General features: G+C 41.4%; 1 protein-coding gene across 2 annotated transcripts in view; it reads left to right on the forward strand.

The window, feature by feature from the left end:
• Positions 1-459: 459 nt before the first annotated feature.
• Positions 460-19,749, forward strand: part of Tox3 (TOX high mobility group box family member 3) — a 105,371-nt gene continuing 86,081 nt past the window's right edge. The window contains exon 1 of one of the 2 annotated variants that reach the window (XM_020187218.2): positions 460-724. In XM_020187218.2, coding sequence (XP_020042807.2) covers positions 638-724 — 87 coding nt within the window. In that variant the 5' untranslated portion in view covers positions 460-637. The remainder of the gene's footprint in view (positions 725-19,749) is intronic. The other variant, XM_020187217.2, reaches the window with a different exon arrangement.

Below are 19,749 nucleotides of genomic sequence, written 5' to 3' on the forward strand. Positions count from 1 at the left end.
CCGAGGGCCCGCGCGGGGCAGGGGCCGGCTGGGCGGGGCGGGGCGGGGCCGCGCGCCCGGAGGCGGTCCGGCCGGGAGCGCACCGGTGGGGCGGGCGGCGCGCCAGCTGCCCGCGGTGGGAGGGGCGGAGCGGCGGCGGCGCGGGGAGGGGACCGGCGGCGAAGGCAGGAGGGGGAGAAGGAGAGGAGGGGCTGGGCCCCTTGTCTCCGCGGCTCCTCTCCTCAGTCCGCCCGGGGAGGAGGAGGAGGAGCGGGGCTAGCCGCCGCCGCCGCCGCCGTCCGAGCCTCGCCCAGCAGCGCACCTGAGCTCGCCGCGCCACCCCGGGCCCCCGCGCTGCGCCCTGCGCCCCGGGCGCCCGGCCCGCGCGCAGGCTGCCTCGGTGCCCCGGCGGGGCGCGTCCCTTGGGCCGCCTCCCGCTCTCCCGCGGCTCGCGTGGCCGCGCCTTTGTGTGCGGCGGCCGCAGCTCCCGGGCTCTTTGGGTTCTGGGCGCGACGCCCCTCCTGCCCCAAGTCCCGAGCGCTGCCCCCGGGCGCCCCCGACCGGGCGCCCTCGACGGTGGATCTAGCTGCTGCGAGGAGGCGGGCACCGGCTCCGGCGAGCCCCAGCCCCGGCCCCTGGCCCCGGGCCCGGCTCCGGCATGGATGTGAGGTTCTACCCCGCGGCGGCCGGGGACCCCGCCGGCCTGGACTTCGCGCAGTGCCTGGGGTACTACGGCTACAGCAAGGTGACCGGGCTGGGCTGGGGCTGGGGGTTTGGGGACCGGGGTTCCCTTCCCATCCCGGGAGTGCTAGGCGCTCCAGTTCTCCGCCTGCTACACTTTTCTTTCCTCTCTTCTCTCCCCATCCCCTCCTTTCCCATTTTTTGCACCTTCTCCTCTCTACAACTCTCCCTGTCTTCTGTCCGCCTCTTGCCAATCCCCCCCCCGCCTTTTTTTGTCGGTCTCGGGAGCTCCCTCTGCCCTCCGCCTCTCCGCCCTCCATCCTCCCCGCCCCCGACTTTCTCTTGCTGCCCCAAAGCGAAGCGCTGTCCGAGAATCCAGAGGGGACTCGCGTGTGATTCTTTGTTGCTATTATTAGTAAACACGATCGCAGCCCCCCCTTGAGTGTGTAGTGGGGACATCGCTGGGGTTCCTGATCCCGTGGTCAGAGGATCTAGTCCCCTCCCCGCACTCTATCCCACCTCCTCCACCCACTCAAGAGCTGGTCCCGGGCCTCTCGGGGAAGGGAAGGAACAAACTTTTGAGCGTGCCTGAACTGGGAGGTGTGTGGGGGGGTGTTGTGTGCCGAAGTGGTGGGACCCCCGCAGGTGGCCTTTACTGCCTTCTCGCTAGAGCTCTTTGGCTGTAGAACAGAGGTGCCTGCCCTTCCCGGGTTGGCGCAAGTAGCTTCTCATCTTTCATATTTTTTGGGGGGGGAGTTGAGTTTTGCATTTCGGGGTGATCAGAGTTGCAGACTCCACACCACACTGTGAGGTCACCCCACCTCCCGCACCTCCCCCTGCGCCAACTTCGAAGACCGAACTGAAGGTGGCCGCAAGAGGACCTCGGGAGGGCAGCTGCGCAGCAAGCTGATGCAGGAGCCTCAGCCCTAGTGCCTGGGCAGAGCGGACCGGGGTTCGCTGCCTTGAAGCCCCCGGGCCGGGCTTTGGCGACAACATCACCCGGAGAGCGATATTCAGAGAAAGAGCCTTTTGAATGTGGTTCTCTGTCCCCTTCCCCCTGCTCCTCCTCTTTTCTTTCAAACCGTAGTTTGTTTATGATTGCTAGGATAACAGAGGAGGAAATAAGGAGACTGCTGAAAGAAAGGTGCTATGCAAAACTAATGAATAAATAACAGGCAGAGGAGCGATTGTGTCTAGAGTCAGAACAGTTTGCTGTGCCCGGTGGCTGATGGAAGCTCGCGTGCCTTCCCAACTCCAGTGCTGAAGTTTGTAAAAGACCGTCGGGGGTCTCTTGCTCGCCCAGGTGTCATCATGGGCTAGCTCCGCGTCGGGCCCCAAGGGGCTTCCCAATAAGTACAGAACGGAGAGACTTTCTTCAGTATTTAAAACCCTTTGATGGGGATTCGTGCTCTCCGAATTCCAGAGTAAATGCATTAAGAATTGGAAGCAAAGCAAGGAAAGACCGATCCTGTAGCCAGAGTAAAGGATTGGTTTCTGTCCTCTGATTTTGGATTTACTCAGGTTATTAAATGCTTTAAAAAGTCCCCCATGTATGCTCAGTCAGGGACTTAGGCAGCCTAATTAAGTAGGTAGTGTTTCTGAGAGTCCACCTAATTGTTCCAGTGGGGTATTATTTATCTCCTTACAACTTAGCCTGTGGACGCAAGCCTTGTATAAACGGGGCATGCACTTACGTTTGGAAGCTATTACCTTGTCTAACGTAACTACTTTTTTCTCTGATTTAAGATCAGCAACACTCGAATGACACCAAAATAGAAACCTATTGTGCTAATCCAGTCAGTGCAATGCGTGGCAAATCTCTGTTCACTAGGATCCCAAGGGTACTTCAAGGGACTGGAGGAAATTGGGGGTGTTTTGTGTGTCTTTTTATTTTCTGAGAAAGGCTATTTTGAGTTGCTTTAAACTCAGAACATTTATTTCAGGGAGGGTTTATCAAGCTTGAAAACAGTATTTCTTATGTTTGTTCAACCTCAGGAGTGCGAATGCAAGCGGGTTTCATGTCATTTTCCTAATTTAGTGAAATAATTTGCTCTCTGATTCAGCAGTCTGATATCCTGAGTGCTGTATGTCCCCAACTTATGAAAGTTAGATATAGCACTTACCGTTGGGACGAATTGAATTATACTTATTCTAAGGGGTGTTTGGATTTGTAGGTAAAAATGTAACAATCTTTAAACTGAGCCACCATACTGTATTTTGCTACTCTTAATTTCAGGCATGAAAAACCTAACTTTATTCCCTGTAATTTGTCTTTGTACAGAGAATGTAGAAGAGGAAGTATTAACTTCATGAGTGTAAAACAGCAAGTGCTAATTAAAGGTTTATAGAATTTTGTTTCACAGCTAACTTGTGTGTCTGAAGCCCTGCTTGCTGTTCAATGTCAGTTTATAATGAAAATGCAAAACCTAGAGTACCTGTAATTATTAATCTCTAAGACTTTTGAAGACTTGAATTATCTTTCCAGTTGGGGAATGATGGATTTCAAAGAAATATGCTTATGTGCTTTCTTTTTTTAACCATCATTGGGGAAACTTTAGAAGAAACACAGTACTATCTACTCCAGGATTAATAAGTGAAAAGTTAGCACCTATCTTTAAATTTATTTACAAACCGTGAGTAATTTCTCTCTTTAACAAATGACCAGAGTCCTTTGTATAAATAATAAGTGAGTGTATTATCTTTACGTTTTGTGAGTATAGGAATCTTTTTTTAAATGTTAGTGCTCATGAAAGTATTCTCTGTCTATGGAGAATGGATGAAAGAGTTTTGAGGGTTCAAAAGTCATTGGAAGTAGGAGAATAACTTCAAATAAAATATAGCCAGGATCATTAAAATCAGTTAATAATTCATGAACCAGCCACTGATGTATAAACTTACAGTCATCTCTATTTTCTAAGGAGTAATTTCTATTTTAATTTCAAATCTACTGGTTGAACATTTCTTTTTCTGATGTGGCTAATAAATTAAACTAAAATCTATATATTAAAAAAATTAAAAAGTCTTTATGTTGTTCAAGTGAGTTGGTGACCCATTGACTGTATATCTGGAATTTTTCTTTCCCCAGGTTCAGTTAAGTTTTTTCACCAGTAAGAAAAAAATTTGTAGAATATTATTTAGCATACAGTTGTCAGAAATCTGCCACCCCAAAATAAGAGATTGTACTTAATGTAGGTGTGAGGTAAGCTCATACACTAGATTAGTGATGGACTTGGACTAACCTCTGTTAGCTTTTTCTGCATATTTTTAGGGTTTTTCTTTTCCTTTCAAAATATGGCTATCAATTTCTTACATTTATGAAAATTAGTCCTGTGTTGTTTTTACTCCCTCAGTCCCAAATCCTACTTTCTAATTATGATGTGTGTTATTTATGGATCACTCTGCCTAATTAAGATATTCCTGTGTTAGTATGTCAATTCCACCCTATTGGGCCTTTACTTTGGCTAGCTTAAAGGGTAAGAGGAATTGAAGGGTAATTTGTCATTTATCTATCTTCTTAGCGACATTGGTTCAAATTGAAAATACGTTGAGAGAGGAATTTGATGGAAACTTCCTAGATTGATATCTTACTCTATCATGAGAATTAATTAAATTGTTTCTGGGGTCTGGAGTGTGGGGTGTTGAATTTTGAGAACAGATTGAGAGATTTCCATATCTTTCCATGACAGGTCTTCAAATAAGATATTGAAACCACATGGTGAAAAGAAATAAGGTTTTTCTAAAGAGCTTAGAGCAGGGGTCATACTCTCAGATATCTGTAGGGACTGCCTAACCTACAGGAGGATAGGGTTTGTGGCCATGCGGAGAGGATGTCCCATTTAGAGGGGTAGCCTTATTCAACATTGGTAGTTTGTTGTCATGCTAATATTTGGACCCAGTGTCTGTACATTTTGCAGTTTATTTTCAAAAGAATGATAATCTGGATTTTATGTGAAATTTCCCCAATTTTAAATGTTGATAGTAAATTACATAATTAAAATCGTTATGTGGGACCCTCACAACATGGTTTTAGGCTGCTGCTTTACAGCTTTTGTCTTAGATAAATTCATATGAAGATGAGGATTCAAAGATAATTTGAAAAAGTCATTTATAGTTTATGCTCAACCTTGTGGATAGTTCTACCCCGTGTCCAATTGTGTGGTCAGTTGAATGAGTGGAGTAGACTTGGGTAAAGACGTGTGTAAGACTTAGGGCAGAAAGGTTGGCTTTAGGAGTCTTTTAGACCTTTGGCAGGCCCTCAATACTGCTGATTTGGCATGCCCTCCACTATGGTAGCAATCGTTAAGATGCGTCAAGATTCCGCATTTAATATGATGCCGTAGGATTCCATATCTGAATTGAGGTTGATTGGCTGACCTTGTATTTACATTTTATAGACATTAATTATGCATTTATTAATTTAAACTTTGTAGTTTTTTGGTGTTGCTTGTGTGATTCATTTATTTCCACACATTTTAAGTATTTTCGTAGACTGTTGAGAAGCATGCAGTTCTAGGTGTTTGGTCTGTAGTGACTATTGGATAAAACAATCCAGTGGCCACTAATTAGAGGTTTACAACCCCTCTCCCTGCATTTGTTCTCTCCAAACAGTGAAATGTTGACCACCCTGTGTCAGTAGAGACTAGCATGTAGTTAGCTAAAGAAAATGATTTTGAGTCATTTTTAAAAGAAGAGAGTGGATGTATATAGTCACACTATTCAATTATGTGTTGATAGGTCAAGAACTCTTCAGGCCACAAGCTCAGCTGGAAGCTCAATACACTTGAAGACTTGCTTTATTTAGTCTGCATAGTATTAAAAAAAAAGAGTCAGAAATCTTTGTGTGTATATCTGGATCCCAACTCTTTTTGTTTAGAAATAATTGTAAATTTGGCAACAGTACACCAGTGTCCATGCATGGTAGCATCTGCTGAGAGTCCTTCAGGTGGGCAGCTCATCACGGCCTTCTCCACTTCCTGTTCTACCTGGCCCTCTGTATTCCTCTCAGGTCCTGCGAGGCTTTGAGTTTGAAAACTATGATTAAGGAGAGATCAAATTGCACAAGCAACAAATGATGCTGAAACCTAGTGAAATGAAGTTACTGTCACTGGAGAAATCACAGACTAAGTATGCTTCATGGTATGCAGGGTAACAGAGGAGATGGTAAAAATTAATGTGTGATCATTTTATAGAGAAGTGTTCCTCAAACTTTATGAAACTCAGGAATCACCAGGAGAACTTGTTATAGTGTAGACTTTTGGACTTTACTCCTAGAGATTCTGATTCATAGGTCTGGGGTGGGGCTCCCAGGGATGCTGAGGTCATAGGACTGCAGACTATGTTTTGAGTAGCATGGTACAGAGGGCCTTTCCATGGAAAGGTAGAGTTGCTTTTTTGTAAGTTTATTAGCTGAAGTGTTTTGGGCTACAGAGAACAGATTTCAACATACAGTGGTGATAAACCATAAAGACATATGTTTACTTACAAAGAAGTCTTTAGGTAGACAGTCTCTGACTTTTTGGGTGGTTCAATTGTATCTTCAAGGACACATCTTTGATTTTCTTTTTATTTTGACAGCCTTGGTGTCTCAGCATTTTCCTCACAGTTCACAGGATGGCTACTGTAGCTCTGGGCATTACACTGTCATATGATGGTAGATGAAATGGGTAGCAAGGTTGTAGTGTGGAAATGGTAGCCAAGAGCACTTTGTCTTCCTTTACATCTCTTCTCAGAAGGACAATGTTTTTCATTAGGCTCTCTTCTTTGTCTTTAAGAGAGTGCCCATCCTTGGACATTCTTGGCAAAGAGGAAGGAGACTGATGTGATGGGATTGGATCAATCTCATGTCATCCCCTGGGGCTGACCATTGGCATCTTATCATAGTTAGTATGCTGCTCTGTTGGCAAGGAAGAAGGCTGCTGGAAAGACCCATTCATTTGAAGAATTTTGACTAAACTAGTGGTTTGGCTTGTGTTATACTTGGTGAAGATGGATCTGACCTTCTGATTGGGTTGGTGTAGGGTCTGGCCAGAGCTAGGGAGCCCTGGCAGGATACCCTTACCCAATTGAGGCAAGGTCTGAGAAGGACTTAAACCAGCATGGTGTGAATATGGCTGCAAGGGAGAGGCAGACACTCAACAGAACATCTTTAACTTGAGAAGGGAGAAAGAGGAGACAGAGACTTGGTGTTTGAACTTGGAGCTTGGATGAATGGCAAGACCTTGAGCAGAAGCAGAGGGGTCAGATGAGAAGCTGATTTTGGAGGAAAGATAAAGCTGATTTGGAGTATTTTGGTGACACATTCTCACAGAGACATGCCCTGGGACTCAAGATTGAGTTCAGGTTTGAGAAGTATTCCTGTATGTGGTAAAATGATAGAAATAGACTTGAGTCTTTTCAGAGTGAGGAGACAGAAGATTCAAGAACATGCATGCCCTTGACCTTGAGGGTGGGTAGGTTGCTAATTCATCTCTTCACATAGTGAGGCAGTCATTTAGGAAACAATGTGTAACTCAGATTATTTGGAAATTCTACTGCACTATTAAATCAATAGTGTGTGTGTGTGTATGCATGATAATACATCCTTGATTTCTCAATGGTTATTTGGAAAGAAACATTCTTTAATGCTTATTATTAAATGGGAATGATGCAAAATTTGTAATAACATAATTTAAACCATATCAACCATTTATGAATGAAAACATTTCATTTCCTAATGTAAGAGGTATAATTTAAAATCGGATTTTGTGAGTTTTTCATGATGCCCTGAGTATCTGAGAGAATCTGTTTCAAGTGTGGTTAATAAGGAAGAACAGGATTTTTGCTAAGTATGCTCATAAATTCAAGTATGTTTTGAAGACAGATTCAGGTTACTTAAAAAAAACCCACAAAAATCCTGTTTAAAATATAAGGAAAGGCTTTTGTTCAAGGTGTACATGAGCTCCTGATGGGTTTTGTCTTCTCCCATTGATGTAGATCATTTTATTTTCTTTGTTTCCTACATTTGTGTCCTTAACCTCTTCTTCAGGGAGGCCATGTTCTCTTAAATATGTTTCATGCCTGTCTAAAACACACCAGCACTGGAAAATAGTCCATCTTGTATGACTGGCATTCTAACTCTAATCTTAATTTAATTCTGCTTTTTTTTTTTTATAAAAGAATAGTTTGAATGTCTGGATATCACATGAAGTAAATTGGTTCATATCAAGACCCTGGGATTTTACTTTGAATATATATTTGAATAATCTAGGTTCATTCTTTTGGAGGTACTAGAGTTTAAACTGGACCCTTCTATTCCAAATGTTGAGGTTAATGTGGCCTTATCTGCACTGATTAAATTGTTTATATAGAAGAATTATATTAAAGGTGATAATGGGGGTGAGTTTCAAAATCCATTGTGAAGTGAACTATACCATAGTGTGAGATCTTCCAGCACTAATTTGTAATAGGCAAGGAATTTATTATAGAATAATAAAAATTCTACAGTTTCTTTTAAAAAACCCTCCTAGGTATAGAAAGTAGAAGTCCAAAATGAAAACTTTTATGAGGCATGTATGCTTGCTTGGTTGGAAGTTGGTTTTCTTGAAAAAAGGGATGAGTTAAATCTAGAACTATTGAACAGTTGAAAAGCATTGTCAGTAGATCTCTGCTATAGCTCCTTCATGTCTACCTTTTCAATGACAAACTTGACAGTTATTATTTGGCTTACTAAAAAAAACTTCTAGTAAAAACTGTAATGAAGAAGAGGTTAAAGCAATTGTATTATTTAAAAGTGCTTTGGGTTGCAGGTGGGAAAAATACATCCAATTGAGTTAAATACAACAGGGATTGTAAGTTTTGTTTTAGGCACGGCTGGATCCAGAGTCTCTAGGATGTTATAGGACTTTTCCTTGTTATCTTTGCTTTCATCTGTTTGGCTTCTTTATCAGTCAGGGTGACCTCAAGTGGTGGAAAGGAGTCTAGCAGCAGCTCCAAGTCACATTTCACAGCTCTCCACGAAGAAGTTCTTCCTTGCTTGTCTCAGTAACTTCTCTGGACCAAGTCTCATTGGGTAGACTTGAGGCCCAGGCCCAGGCCCAGGCCCCCAGCCTTATGGCAGTCTCATGAGGGGAGTAGGAGACTTTGAATCCCCTGGAACCATGTAGGGAGCTCCCTGGGTTCCTCAGGAAAAACAAAGTACTGAACCCTAGAAGTAGGTCCAGAGCAGGAAAAAAGTCTATGCAAACTGCTAACTCAAGTGAAGTTTGATGAGTTTGAAGATTTCTGAGGATTTGTGTTACCATGTTGACTGTAATTCTTTCTAGAAACCAGAATTAGCCTGTGCTTATTTATTACAGGCATTATAATTATTGTTTATATTAGGAATAAAGTTGATAGAGACTGAGAATAGATGTAGTCTGCTTTCAAGACCTTTAGTTTGACTGGGGGAGGCAGGTGTGTATATATAGTTGTTCATGAAGTATGTGTGTGTGAATATGTATGTATAAGAGAGGTGTTCTGCGCTGAAGTTAATGATGGTGCAGGTAAAAGTGCCCCATGAATGAACTAGATGAAGGATGGTGGTCAGGAAAAAGAGCTCACGGGGGCTATGAGGCTTGGAATGGACAAGTGGGAAGAATGGCATTTTAGAGGAGGAGAGTGAGAGAGGGATTCCAGGTGTGAGTGTAACACCTGAGCAAAAGTCCCACCAGACCCCTGTGCAGGATGGTCCCATGGGACAATCTATGAAGATGAATTTTTGTCTTCCCATAGTGGGGCATGTGTTTGGCTGAGATCAAACTGTTAAGGCACTAGAATGTTTGGCAAAAGATCCAAGCTTTTATTACTAGGTACTAGTGAAGCATATGTGTATTTATGTGTGTTCAGTACATTTGCATGTGTATGTGTACATTTGTTGACCTACATGTATGTGTTGCATGTATGTAGTCGAGGATGCTATTTTGAAGGGGGAGCTAATGAGCAGATATTTTCAAGAATGCATCTGAGAATGTTTGAGGGAGAGATGGGGGAATAGAACAGGAGCACTATTCCCTGCCCTGGATAGGATGGACAGTTGGTGTTGGAATAAAGACCAGAAAAGGGGGTTAGTCCTTAAATGAAGGCTTGGTAATAATTTCTTTTAGATAATAGGAAGAAAGAGAAGATAGCTGAAGATTCGTATTATATACATATGTGAAACATATATATATGTGTATATATATATATATATATGTATATATATATATATATATATTTAAGGTGAGAGAGAGAGAGAGAGATGAATATGAATGAGCCCAGGCATTGGTTGACAAGCCCAACATCTTTGCCTTCTTTTCCTGTCCATTTCTGCTACTCACCTCCACCCTTGCTTTATGTGTTTTAACCACACCAACCTTCATCCCAACTTTTTGTGCTTGTTGATCCTTCAGCCTAGACCATTCTTTCCAAGATCTTCACTTGGCTGGACCCTTCTCAGCATTTAGGTCTCTCAGCTCAATGTCACCTTCCAGTATGACTTGACTATTTAAAAATACCTCAGTATCTAAAATACTCTTTCCCCCATCCTTCCAGTTCATATCTCCCTTGCCTCATAATTTTATTCATAGCTCCTTATCCCTATTTAAATTTTTTGTTTATTCATATATTTGTAAGTTTCTTGTTTAAGTTAAACTTTGTAATTTCTCTATCAGTATTTCATGTTTTGATGGTGGGGATAGCACAATGGATGTGAAGCTGGCTTGGCGGTGGATCTTGCCTATCAGGAGTGAGAGAAGAACAGGAGGTTTTGGAAGGACTGATTTTGATTCAAATATGAGGCTGGCAAAGAAATAGTCAAGGAAAGGGCTACTTCAGTGTATATAAGTTGAGTAGCACTGACTTAAGTAGGTAGGTATTGATTTCTCTTTTCTCTAACCAACTGTAGTGGGAAGTAGACCAGGTCTGCATGGGGGCTTTGTGGATATGGGAAGCGAAGCTGCCTGTAGACATCATGTGAGCCTTGTCCTCATAACTCAAGTTGAGCTCCAGTTATTGACGGTACAATTAGCAGAAGGAAGGAGGTAGCTCAAGATAAAGGAGGATTCCAGAAGCTACCATGTAACACTTTGCTTATATCTCACTGGCTAGACTGAGTCACTTGGCCACATGTGTGACTACTAGTTCCAAGGAAATACTGTCTGTACTGCGGCTGGCCATGTACACAGCTAAACACTCTATTACTGTGGAAGAAGGAAGGAATAGACAATAAGGGACAAGAGGATTTCAGTAGGTGTGTGGGAGTGAGTGCTGATCAGGGCCAAGAAATGTTTCTTGAGTTTCTCAAAGTTTGAAATCTTGTGCATAGTAGTCTGGGTTTTTTTTTTTTTCCCCCCTAAACATCAATGTTTTTGCTTTCATTTGTTTCTTGGAGGATCCCTCTTCCATAAGAGAGTTGCACTGTACTAAGATTGATGTCTTTTTAGTCCTTTCTTCAGATTTGGGGTTTTATTTTAGGCATGCTTAAAATACCCAGTGATTTATGTTCTTCTTTGCAGGAACTGCAAATCATTACATCCTAATTTTAATTGATTACCTATATTTTAGGCCCACATTTCTCTTCTTTTCAAAACACATCTTGAATTTTTATGATGATGATTCTTAGCTACTGGTGACATTTTTGAACACTAGTCAATTTCCATTCAACATTTTTTAAGCTAGATTTTTTTGGGAAAAAATTGATCAGGTTCAGTTTACTGATGACCCATCATATCCATAAATTCATCAAAAATCTTCTTCGCTAGAAACTCACATTCCTTGATGTACTTTGCCTCACTTAATCTACTGGCCCTTTCCATTATGTGACCCTGTGATTCTTTATGCAAACTTGACCATAAGGACACATCAGCTGTCCTGGCTTCTTTGTGTCAGCCTTCAGTAAGTCTCATTTTTCAACTCTGGCATTACTGAAAATGATGTCCATTCTCTTTACTAAAAATTAATGCTATCTGACTATCCCCAGGCCCTCCCTCCATAATCCTTTTGTTTGTGTTCCTTCTCTTGGGCATTCTCCACAATGGAAGGTCAACTCTTCCCTGTTTTTTTTGAGTCCCGGGAAAACCAGTCCTACCCTCAATTTTCAGTGGAACTTTGATGTTCCACTTAATGAGGAATTTGATATGCTATGCCATGGATCTCCCATTTGTCATCCTCATATGTCTAGTTCTGTTTCTTCCATTCCGGACCCAAGGGAGAGCAGCTCTACTGTTGGGATAAATCTTTCTAACAGTATAGTGAATCGCTTCCTGACTGCTGGGCTGTCCTGGGTTCTGCAAAGGGCTCGTATCTTTCCTGTCTTGTTTCTGTTTTCACTATTGCAGGGATGTTTTCTGACCTCTACTGTGGATTTTCCAGTCTTCAGTTTGTTGAGGGCTACCTCACTTGTCATGATTTTTGCTGTGTCCTTATTCCATTCACATTGTAATAGCCCTATATTTTCACTTATCTCAATTTTTCCCTTTCAATAAATTAATGTGAAGTTAAGACTACCACAATTGGAAAATCCCATGGCTTTCCATACATAGGAGAAAATCTCAAAGATAAACACTAGGGGAGTACACAGTGTTATTGAAATCTCACTGAAGACTTGCTTGCCCAAGGCTCTGCTCTCTGTTTAAAGGAGAGATTTGCAAGAGTTAGGGAGGTGTTGAAGATGGTTAGCACCAATCAAGACTTTGTCTTTGGTTTTATCTGGGTTTGAAAAGGAATTCAGACCCAAATGGCTTTCTCCAGGTGTCATTAAAGGCTCTTTCTTTCTTGTCTCTGGACCTCCTGGAGCAGACTTAAATGTGTACTTTTGGGACTCATCTGTGTTTGTGGAGTACTAGAAAAAGACCCATCCACATGTGCACTTTTGCTGGACTCTCTTGACTCCATCTGTACATCTTCTCTCTGAATAATTCTTCAAACAAGTGATCTTTACCCAGGCCCTCCTTAACACTCTGTAGCTCACTTTTATTCTCTTACGTTACTCTGTCTTCTCCTTACATGGTCTGCCCTGGCCATATCCAACTTCTTTTATTCATGAAGAATGCAGAATGCAGAGTGAATGAAAGGCAGATACTGTTTTAAGCCTTAAGGATATACTACCACTACCCCATTCATCTGTGTCCCCATGTTCCTGGTTCCCTAATACTATATATCTAGATGTGTCTGATTTACCCTGTCATCTTGCCCTCTGATTTCCTTCTACCCAGGGACTGAGGATATCCTTTGATAGCTTGGTCACTTACTTTTTTGCCTCTGCATTTTTTTCACTTTCTATATGGACCTTGTTTTGTGCCTGCAGTTATTCCTTCTCTAATGTTTGTATCAGGTGTCAATGGCTGTGTAATAAACCACCTCCAAACATATAATATTTTTGCTTATGATTCTACAGCCTAGCAGTTTAGGCTGGGCTTGGCAGGGTGGTTATTCTGCTCTGGATTGCCTTCTTTGGTTGTAGTCTCTGTGGGATGGCCTGAGGCTTGGCTTGTAGAGGTTGATGTTTTCTGGGATTCCTCATTTCTCTGGCATGTAGTCCCTCACCTCTATCATGTTGACTTAGGCTTGTTCTCATAGTGGCAGCATTCTGAAAGAGCATGGAAGTATGCCAGAGGTCTGAAGTCCCAGCCCAGAACTGTCACACTGCTCCTTCTACCATATTCTCTGGGCCAAAGCGAGTCATTGGGCCAGCCTAGATTCCAAGAGAGAGGAAATAGATTCCATTTCTTGATGGAAGGAGAAACAAAATTATCTTTAAAAAAAGGGAATGGCTATAGGGAAATGTAAGGATTGTAGCCCTTTTTGTAATTTACCCCAAGGCCTCAAGTCTTCATATCTTGCTTGATGTAAATTTCTCATCCCCTTTATTCCAGTTGTCTTTAGGCTATCACCACTTTACTATCTGCCATCAGTTCAAATCCAACATGAGCCATATTTCAACCTATGTCTGCCTACCCTGAAACAGTCTCTCAAATTCTCCCTATTTCTCTCAGTGCTACCTTCATTTCCAAATGCAAATGCTCTGAAGATTACTTGGTCTTTTCCATTTCCTTAGAGCAGTGAGTCTTTATGTCTTCATTTTTCCTTCAAATATTCTCTTTTCTGTCCTGTATTCTTCAGCTAACCTGCTTTAGTCACAGGTTGCTCTCTGCCTCTCCAGTTGAATTTGAGTTTCACTTTTGGTTTAACCTCACAGGATTGGTCTAAGCTATCATTCTTCTCCAAAAAACACTTCCAGTGACTTTGTCTTTGTTTATAGCAATGCTTTCTCTGACTTGTCACCTCTATTTCACCATAACTACCACCACCACTGGTGTTATTTATTTTTTTACTTTGATTCACCTTATAATTTATATCCTATTACATATGGCAACCCTGTTTTGCTTGTAATATATAAAAACTATGCAAAACTATTAATTTTTTAAATAAAGTTTATGTACTCCTTATGTTTATCCAGTATGCATAACAGATATTGACCAGTACTGTAAATTGCCATGTCTTCAATTTGACATTGACATTGGTATTAAACCTACCATGATAAGCAAAAACAAAATTAATTAGCAATCAGCTGTTGAATTTTCTGAAGTATTTGAGTTCTGCTCAGGGTGGATGATGGCCATGTCAGTGGTTTTAGATGAATATCACAAACTAGGGTTTCCTACCTTTAGATTTTTGCACCTTGCTTAGATATTAGTTTTGGAACTACTAGTTTGAAATGACTATTTTCCTTCTACCTCCAAGCCCAATTGTTCATAGTAAATAACTTTCTTGGTGACATTGTATCCTTGTTCTGTCTCCATTAATAATTTTTCAAATGTCTTCTCTAATCCTGGCTTTGGCTTACTAGGTTTCTCATTGCCAATGGGATAAAATCATGTATGAGGTATTCCCTTTTTTATGTCTTGTCTCAATCCTAGATTCCTGGAAAACACTGTAGTCAGAATTGTACAGCATTAATTGTCCCAGCTTCTCTTCAGAGTTGAGGTACTTAGAAAATGCTGGAGCTTCAAGCAGGTGCAAGATGGCAGGTGGCAGTTAGTGCTTCCCTTCCTCATTTTTCAAGCCTGCTGAGTAGGAGGGTGGGTCTGTGGAAGATCAAGGCAGTAACTAAGTCCTACTGAAGGAGTTCTATTGGTCCAATCAAAAGAGAAAGAAGAGGGCGAACAGAAGACAGGAAGAGTGTGATGGATGAGAGTGGTCTAGAAGATTCTTGCATAAGGGAGAGAGACAAAAAGCATCAGTGCTACAGAGGAAAAAATAGAATGCTGTATTTTTTAAAGCCCTGTTCAACCTTAAGTTAGCAGATACACTTAATGACAGATAAGATCTCATTGCTTAATTACAGTCACTAACCAAATTGCCTGCTATAACATAGCCTATACATTGGAATTTAGCTTTCTGGAAATTTTTATTTTCTGATGATAAATTTGTCATTATATGTACTTGTTGGCACAGAGTTTTTGCCTTTCCATTTATTGTCAGAATTATGACCTTGGAGTCTCTGCAGCCTAGCCCATATTTTAAAATCCATTTTAAGAAATAATATGTTTATGGAATGGCCTGAAGATGCAGTGCATCCATTTATCCAGATAGCTCATTTAATGGGCAGCTTCTGCCAGACAGAGCTCACAAGGACACTTTGTTGTGCACCCCACTTCACAGTTGCTGTCACTGGGCTCTTTCTTGTGTATTGCACACCCATAGGGCTTACTTTGCACTGAGGGGAGCCATGAGTAATAGGCTCATGAACACCCTTTTTTATTGTTCTGTTTAGAATATAGCCCACTACATCTCAAAGTGGCCTTTTTATGTTGAGTTGCCAGAGACTCTTTTTAGAAGACTTGAATAGGAAGATCTGTCATTCTCACTTATTTCTTTACATTGGCTGCCAAGAGATTGGGGTTAAATATGAAACCCAGTTCATATCTATCAAGGACAGTAGGATATGCATTACTATGAGATGGTCATTTAGATTTTATTATTTTCTTAATTTTACCTTTTCTGTGCCTTGACCATCACCCCTCTTTTAAAAATCAAATATGCTTTTAAAACTCACCTCAGTTCTTTTGAGAAAAGTAGGCGATGAATAAATATTTAAAGTTCTTAGTAGTGCAATGAATATGTTTGTATAATGTCAAGTATACTTATATCTTTCTAAAATTGAAGTTTCCATATTAAAAAAAACAAGTTCACTGTGTCAATATTGTAAAACTAAAAAGCAAATTCTTATCCCTTCCTCTTTTGCTGTTTTTATAAGGATGGCACCCTTCTCAGTTGATAATCCTTACTAAGAGTTTGATCTTGACAAGATAGCTCTTCTAGAATTATAAAACCTATTGACATGATGAAAATAGGAAATTGGTATATTCCCTGAGTCTTTAGTGTTTGAACTGTCTTGTATTGGTTCCTGAAAGTAGACCTTACCACAGAATCAATGCTTATCTTAATTTTACCTGAACATGTGCAAAATGAACCTTGCATTAGGGACATGTTATTATCAAGTGTTAACTGTTCCGCACATGCATCCCATGATCCAGGAGCTGGCTCCTTGTGGCCAGAAAGAGTTTCCCAACTTGTATAGACATTTGTGCTTTGATAAAAGTCTGCCATCTTGACTTCAGGGAGCCCTCCTGCTGCCTGGTGCCCGGCACCCATGAGCCCTGCTCAAATGAAGAGAAATAGTTAACATCTTATAAAGCCAGTCACCCTCTTAGATTGCTTTCAAGTGACTCATGGCAGTGCAAATGTGCTTTACCATTGTCTTGGGGTCACTGTTTTGTTTAATCAGCTCTCTGAAAATTGGAAAACTTGACTTTGGTAACTTTGGAAAGCAGCCTAACTCCTTCCTCCTGAGGTTGTTGTTGGTTCTGCTTATCTGAGGTTAGACCTGAGTGGTCTAATGGGTTTCAGTGACTCCAAATATGGAGCACTTGGCAGGCTGGCAGGGTGTGAGGCAGGCCCAGGAACAAGGCAGGCTGTCCAGCTGGATCTTGGGTTCCGCCACTTATCGTCTCTGATCTCCAGCACTTTCCTGAGCCACTCAGCGTCATCATTTCAAAATGGGGATTTTACTTTGGGATGCTGGAGAAACAGTGGTGAGCAAAACAGATCAAGTCCTGCCCCACAGTTCTTACTTCCGAGGGGGCGGTAGAAACACCTGCTCCATGGGGTAGGGATTGCGTAATCAATCCCCTACTTCTAGAAAATAAAATTGTATTTATAGCATAGGGTTGTGAATATTGTCTGTCACTCTCCATATACTAAGCACTTCATTGACATTCAATATTATTATCATTATTTCCAAGATATTATCATCCTACAATCAGGTCAATGATTGCTGAACACAGTCTGCTGGAGAGCCTTCTTGCCTCAGAATATCCCAGTGTTTTATCAGAACTATTTGGAAGACTTTTCACTTTGAGCACTGACAGATGGACTCTCTGGTCTTTGTCTAATGTTTAACTTGAGCAGAGTTTCTCAGCCTTGACATTATTGACATTTTGGGTCAGATAGTTCTTTCTTGTGTGAAACTGTCCTGTGCATTGAAGGACGTTCAGCATCCCTGGCTAACATAGTGCTCCACCCCACCCCTACTATGACAACCCAGAATGTCTCTGAACATTGCCAAATGTCCCCTGGTGAAGAATCACTGGGCTAGAGGAATATGAAAAACTTTCTGGTTTTGTCATTTAGAAAGTGCTAACTGGGATAAGTTATTCTTTTGTTACAAAGGGCATTTATCTAAATATAGGGCAGTTATTTCTCCAGGGTATGAAGAAACTAAAAGGAGGTGCCATCTCTGTGTGTTCCTCAGAATAGCTAAGAAGGCCAGTGTTCCTTCTGAAGAGTAGATGGTCACCAGGGAAGGAGACTCCTGGACCAGCTAAAATAGTCTACACCTATCTTGGGACTTGCCAATGTTTTTTTTTTTTTTTCATTCTCCTTTCTGTTTGGGAATCTCTCAGTGAATAAAAATATCTTTTGGCTTTTTAAAGCTTTGTAATATAGTGGAACAAGAAGAGAAAGTTTGTGTTCATTAGAGTAAGTAATTGTATTGACTGGGGAATTGGCTCAATTAGAGCTTACCTATGTCTCTAGGTTCTTGAAGTTACAAAGCTATTTAAGATGAGTTGTTAAAACACTGCCAATGGTTGGTTCTGTGTAATGATTTCATTACAATAATAAATAGATTTAAATTTGGATTTCTTGTCCCATTTCATCTAACATTGTACACTGAAGTTAATGACTTCATAATTTTGTTGTTCCCAGTATATCTGCCAATTATTTTTATTTGTATATATTTTTCAGTCTTGAGTTCCATGAACCCCCAAGGTCAGAAGTCTTTGATTGATTGATTGATTCATTCCTCATATATTCACAGAATGGCTGCTATGTTTATGGTGTACACTGAAATTTAAGAGGAAGTTTGACCCCTTCCAACTGTGATTGCCATGGAGAAGTGACCATGCTTACTTTGTTTTCTGCTGTGTCCTCACTACGAAGCACTGTGTCTGGCATGTAGGAGAATCTCAGTTCATAACTAATTGTAAGATTTTACACTAATATTTAAGTTCTTTACTTAAGGATTTCACAGTTCTTATGCATTTTTTTTTTTTAACTATTGGCAGGATGTCTTAAGCAAGCTTGCAGCAATGCATTTAAAAGAACAAATTGCAAGAAAATGTACTGTGGTGGTCTAGCCTTTCCTTTTCCCAAAAAGTTAAATCAAAAAGCCTACCTGGTAGATGGTTCCCAAGCAGTTGTCACTGTGACCCTCCCCTCTCTACTATGCCTGGAATTCCCAGAGGAAAGGGGAGAGCTGAAGACAACAATGTCCTCACTCTGGCTCTGATCAGGGTTTTATTGTCAGGAAATCCCCCTTTTCAGGGACTTCATTGTCTACATCCTCTAACCAGCCCTTGGCCCCACACCCCAATCCTCTGCCAGCCAATGATTTCAAGGCTGTATGGAAATGAAAAGTTGCTCTTCTTCACAAAAAAGATTGGGGGAGATAAAGTGATTAACACTTATTTTGTTCAGGAATCCATCTGAGCTACCGTCCTTGAACACTCATTTGGCTTGTTGGAAGGGTAATCTCTTTCAGAAACATTGGACAGAATTGACCAATTCATTATGTATGTAAGTCTGCTTAAGAATGTTTAATTCAGTGTGCCCTCATCTCCTGGCTTCCTAATCTCCTGCCCTGGCTATTCCATTCTCTTTTGAGTTTCTGCAGCTCACTTTTCCCCTGATTATTGAAGCTTTCCCTGTACATTCCAGGTTTGGTTGAATCTTGATGAATAGATTTTTTGGGGTAGGGGATACTCTCCTCTTTTAGTTGGGTTGATGACCAGATTGTTCTGGGTAATTAAACTTGGAGAAGTAAAAATTTAGGCAGAAAATATGAGAATACTTAAGCCAGTAGGAATGTTGAGGAATGTCTAAGAGGCAGAAGGAAATGCTTATAAAAAGTGGCTGCTTTAGACAACATGGACAGTTACTGAACAGCCATTTATGAAAGATCTAGATTAAAACAAACATACATTTAGTTCATCATGGTCATACCAGTATATCTGCTATTTAAAAATAGGAACAAATAATGTAGGCATCTTTCAGTGGGATTCCTCTTCCTTTTGGGCTCACTAGGCGGGTTTCCATTATAATTTTAACCCTGTTACCTGTGAAAGGGAAGAAGAGAGTAGGCAAAATACTGGAAAATGTTGGAAGTATATGCGGGGGTGCATGCACGTGTGTGTGTGTGTGTGTGCATGTGCACGTACAAATGTGTACTTTGCATATGGGTGCGTCCACTCCATAGAATTCATATGGACTTCCAAATGGTGCACACAGCAGGGACATGATAACATCCCACTCCCTTAAGTTATTGCCTTTGTCATTTATGCCCCTCACCATCACTGATAGCAAAGATGCAATGAGGGAAATTCATAAATGCTTGACAGTAGCCATTGGTAGGAAATTAGAGTTTCCCTTTGGGTGTAGTTGGTAAAGTTTCTGGTGGCAGAATATGTGCCTTTTAGCAAGTGACCAGGTACATGTTGTAGATAGAAATAAAGAAAGGAAGGAAGGAAGAAAGAA

Source organism: Castor canadensis, chromosome 15 (genome assembly GCF_047511655.1).
Source record: "Castor canadensis chromosome 15, mCasCan1.hap1v2, whole genome shotgun sequence".
NCBI lineage: Eukaryota > Metazoa > Chordata > Mammalia > Rodentia > Castoridae > Castor > Castor canadensis.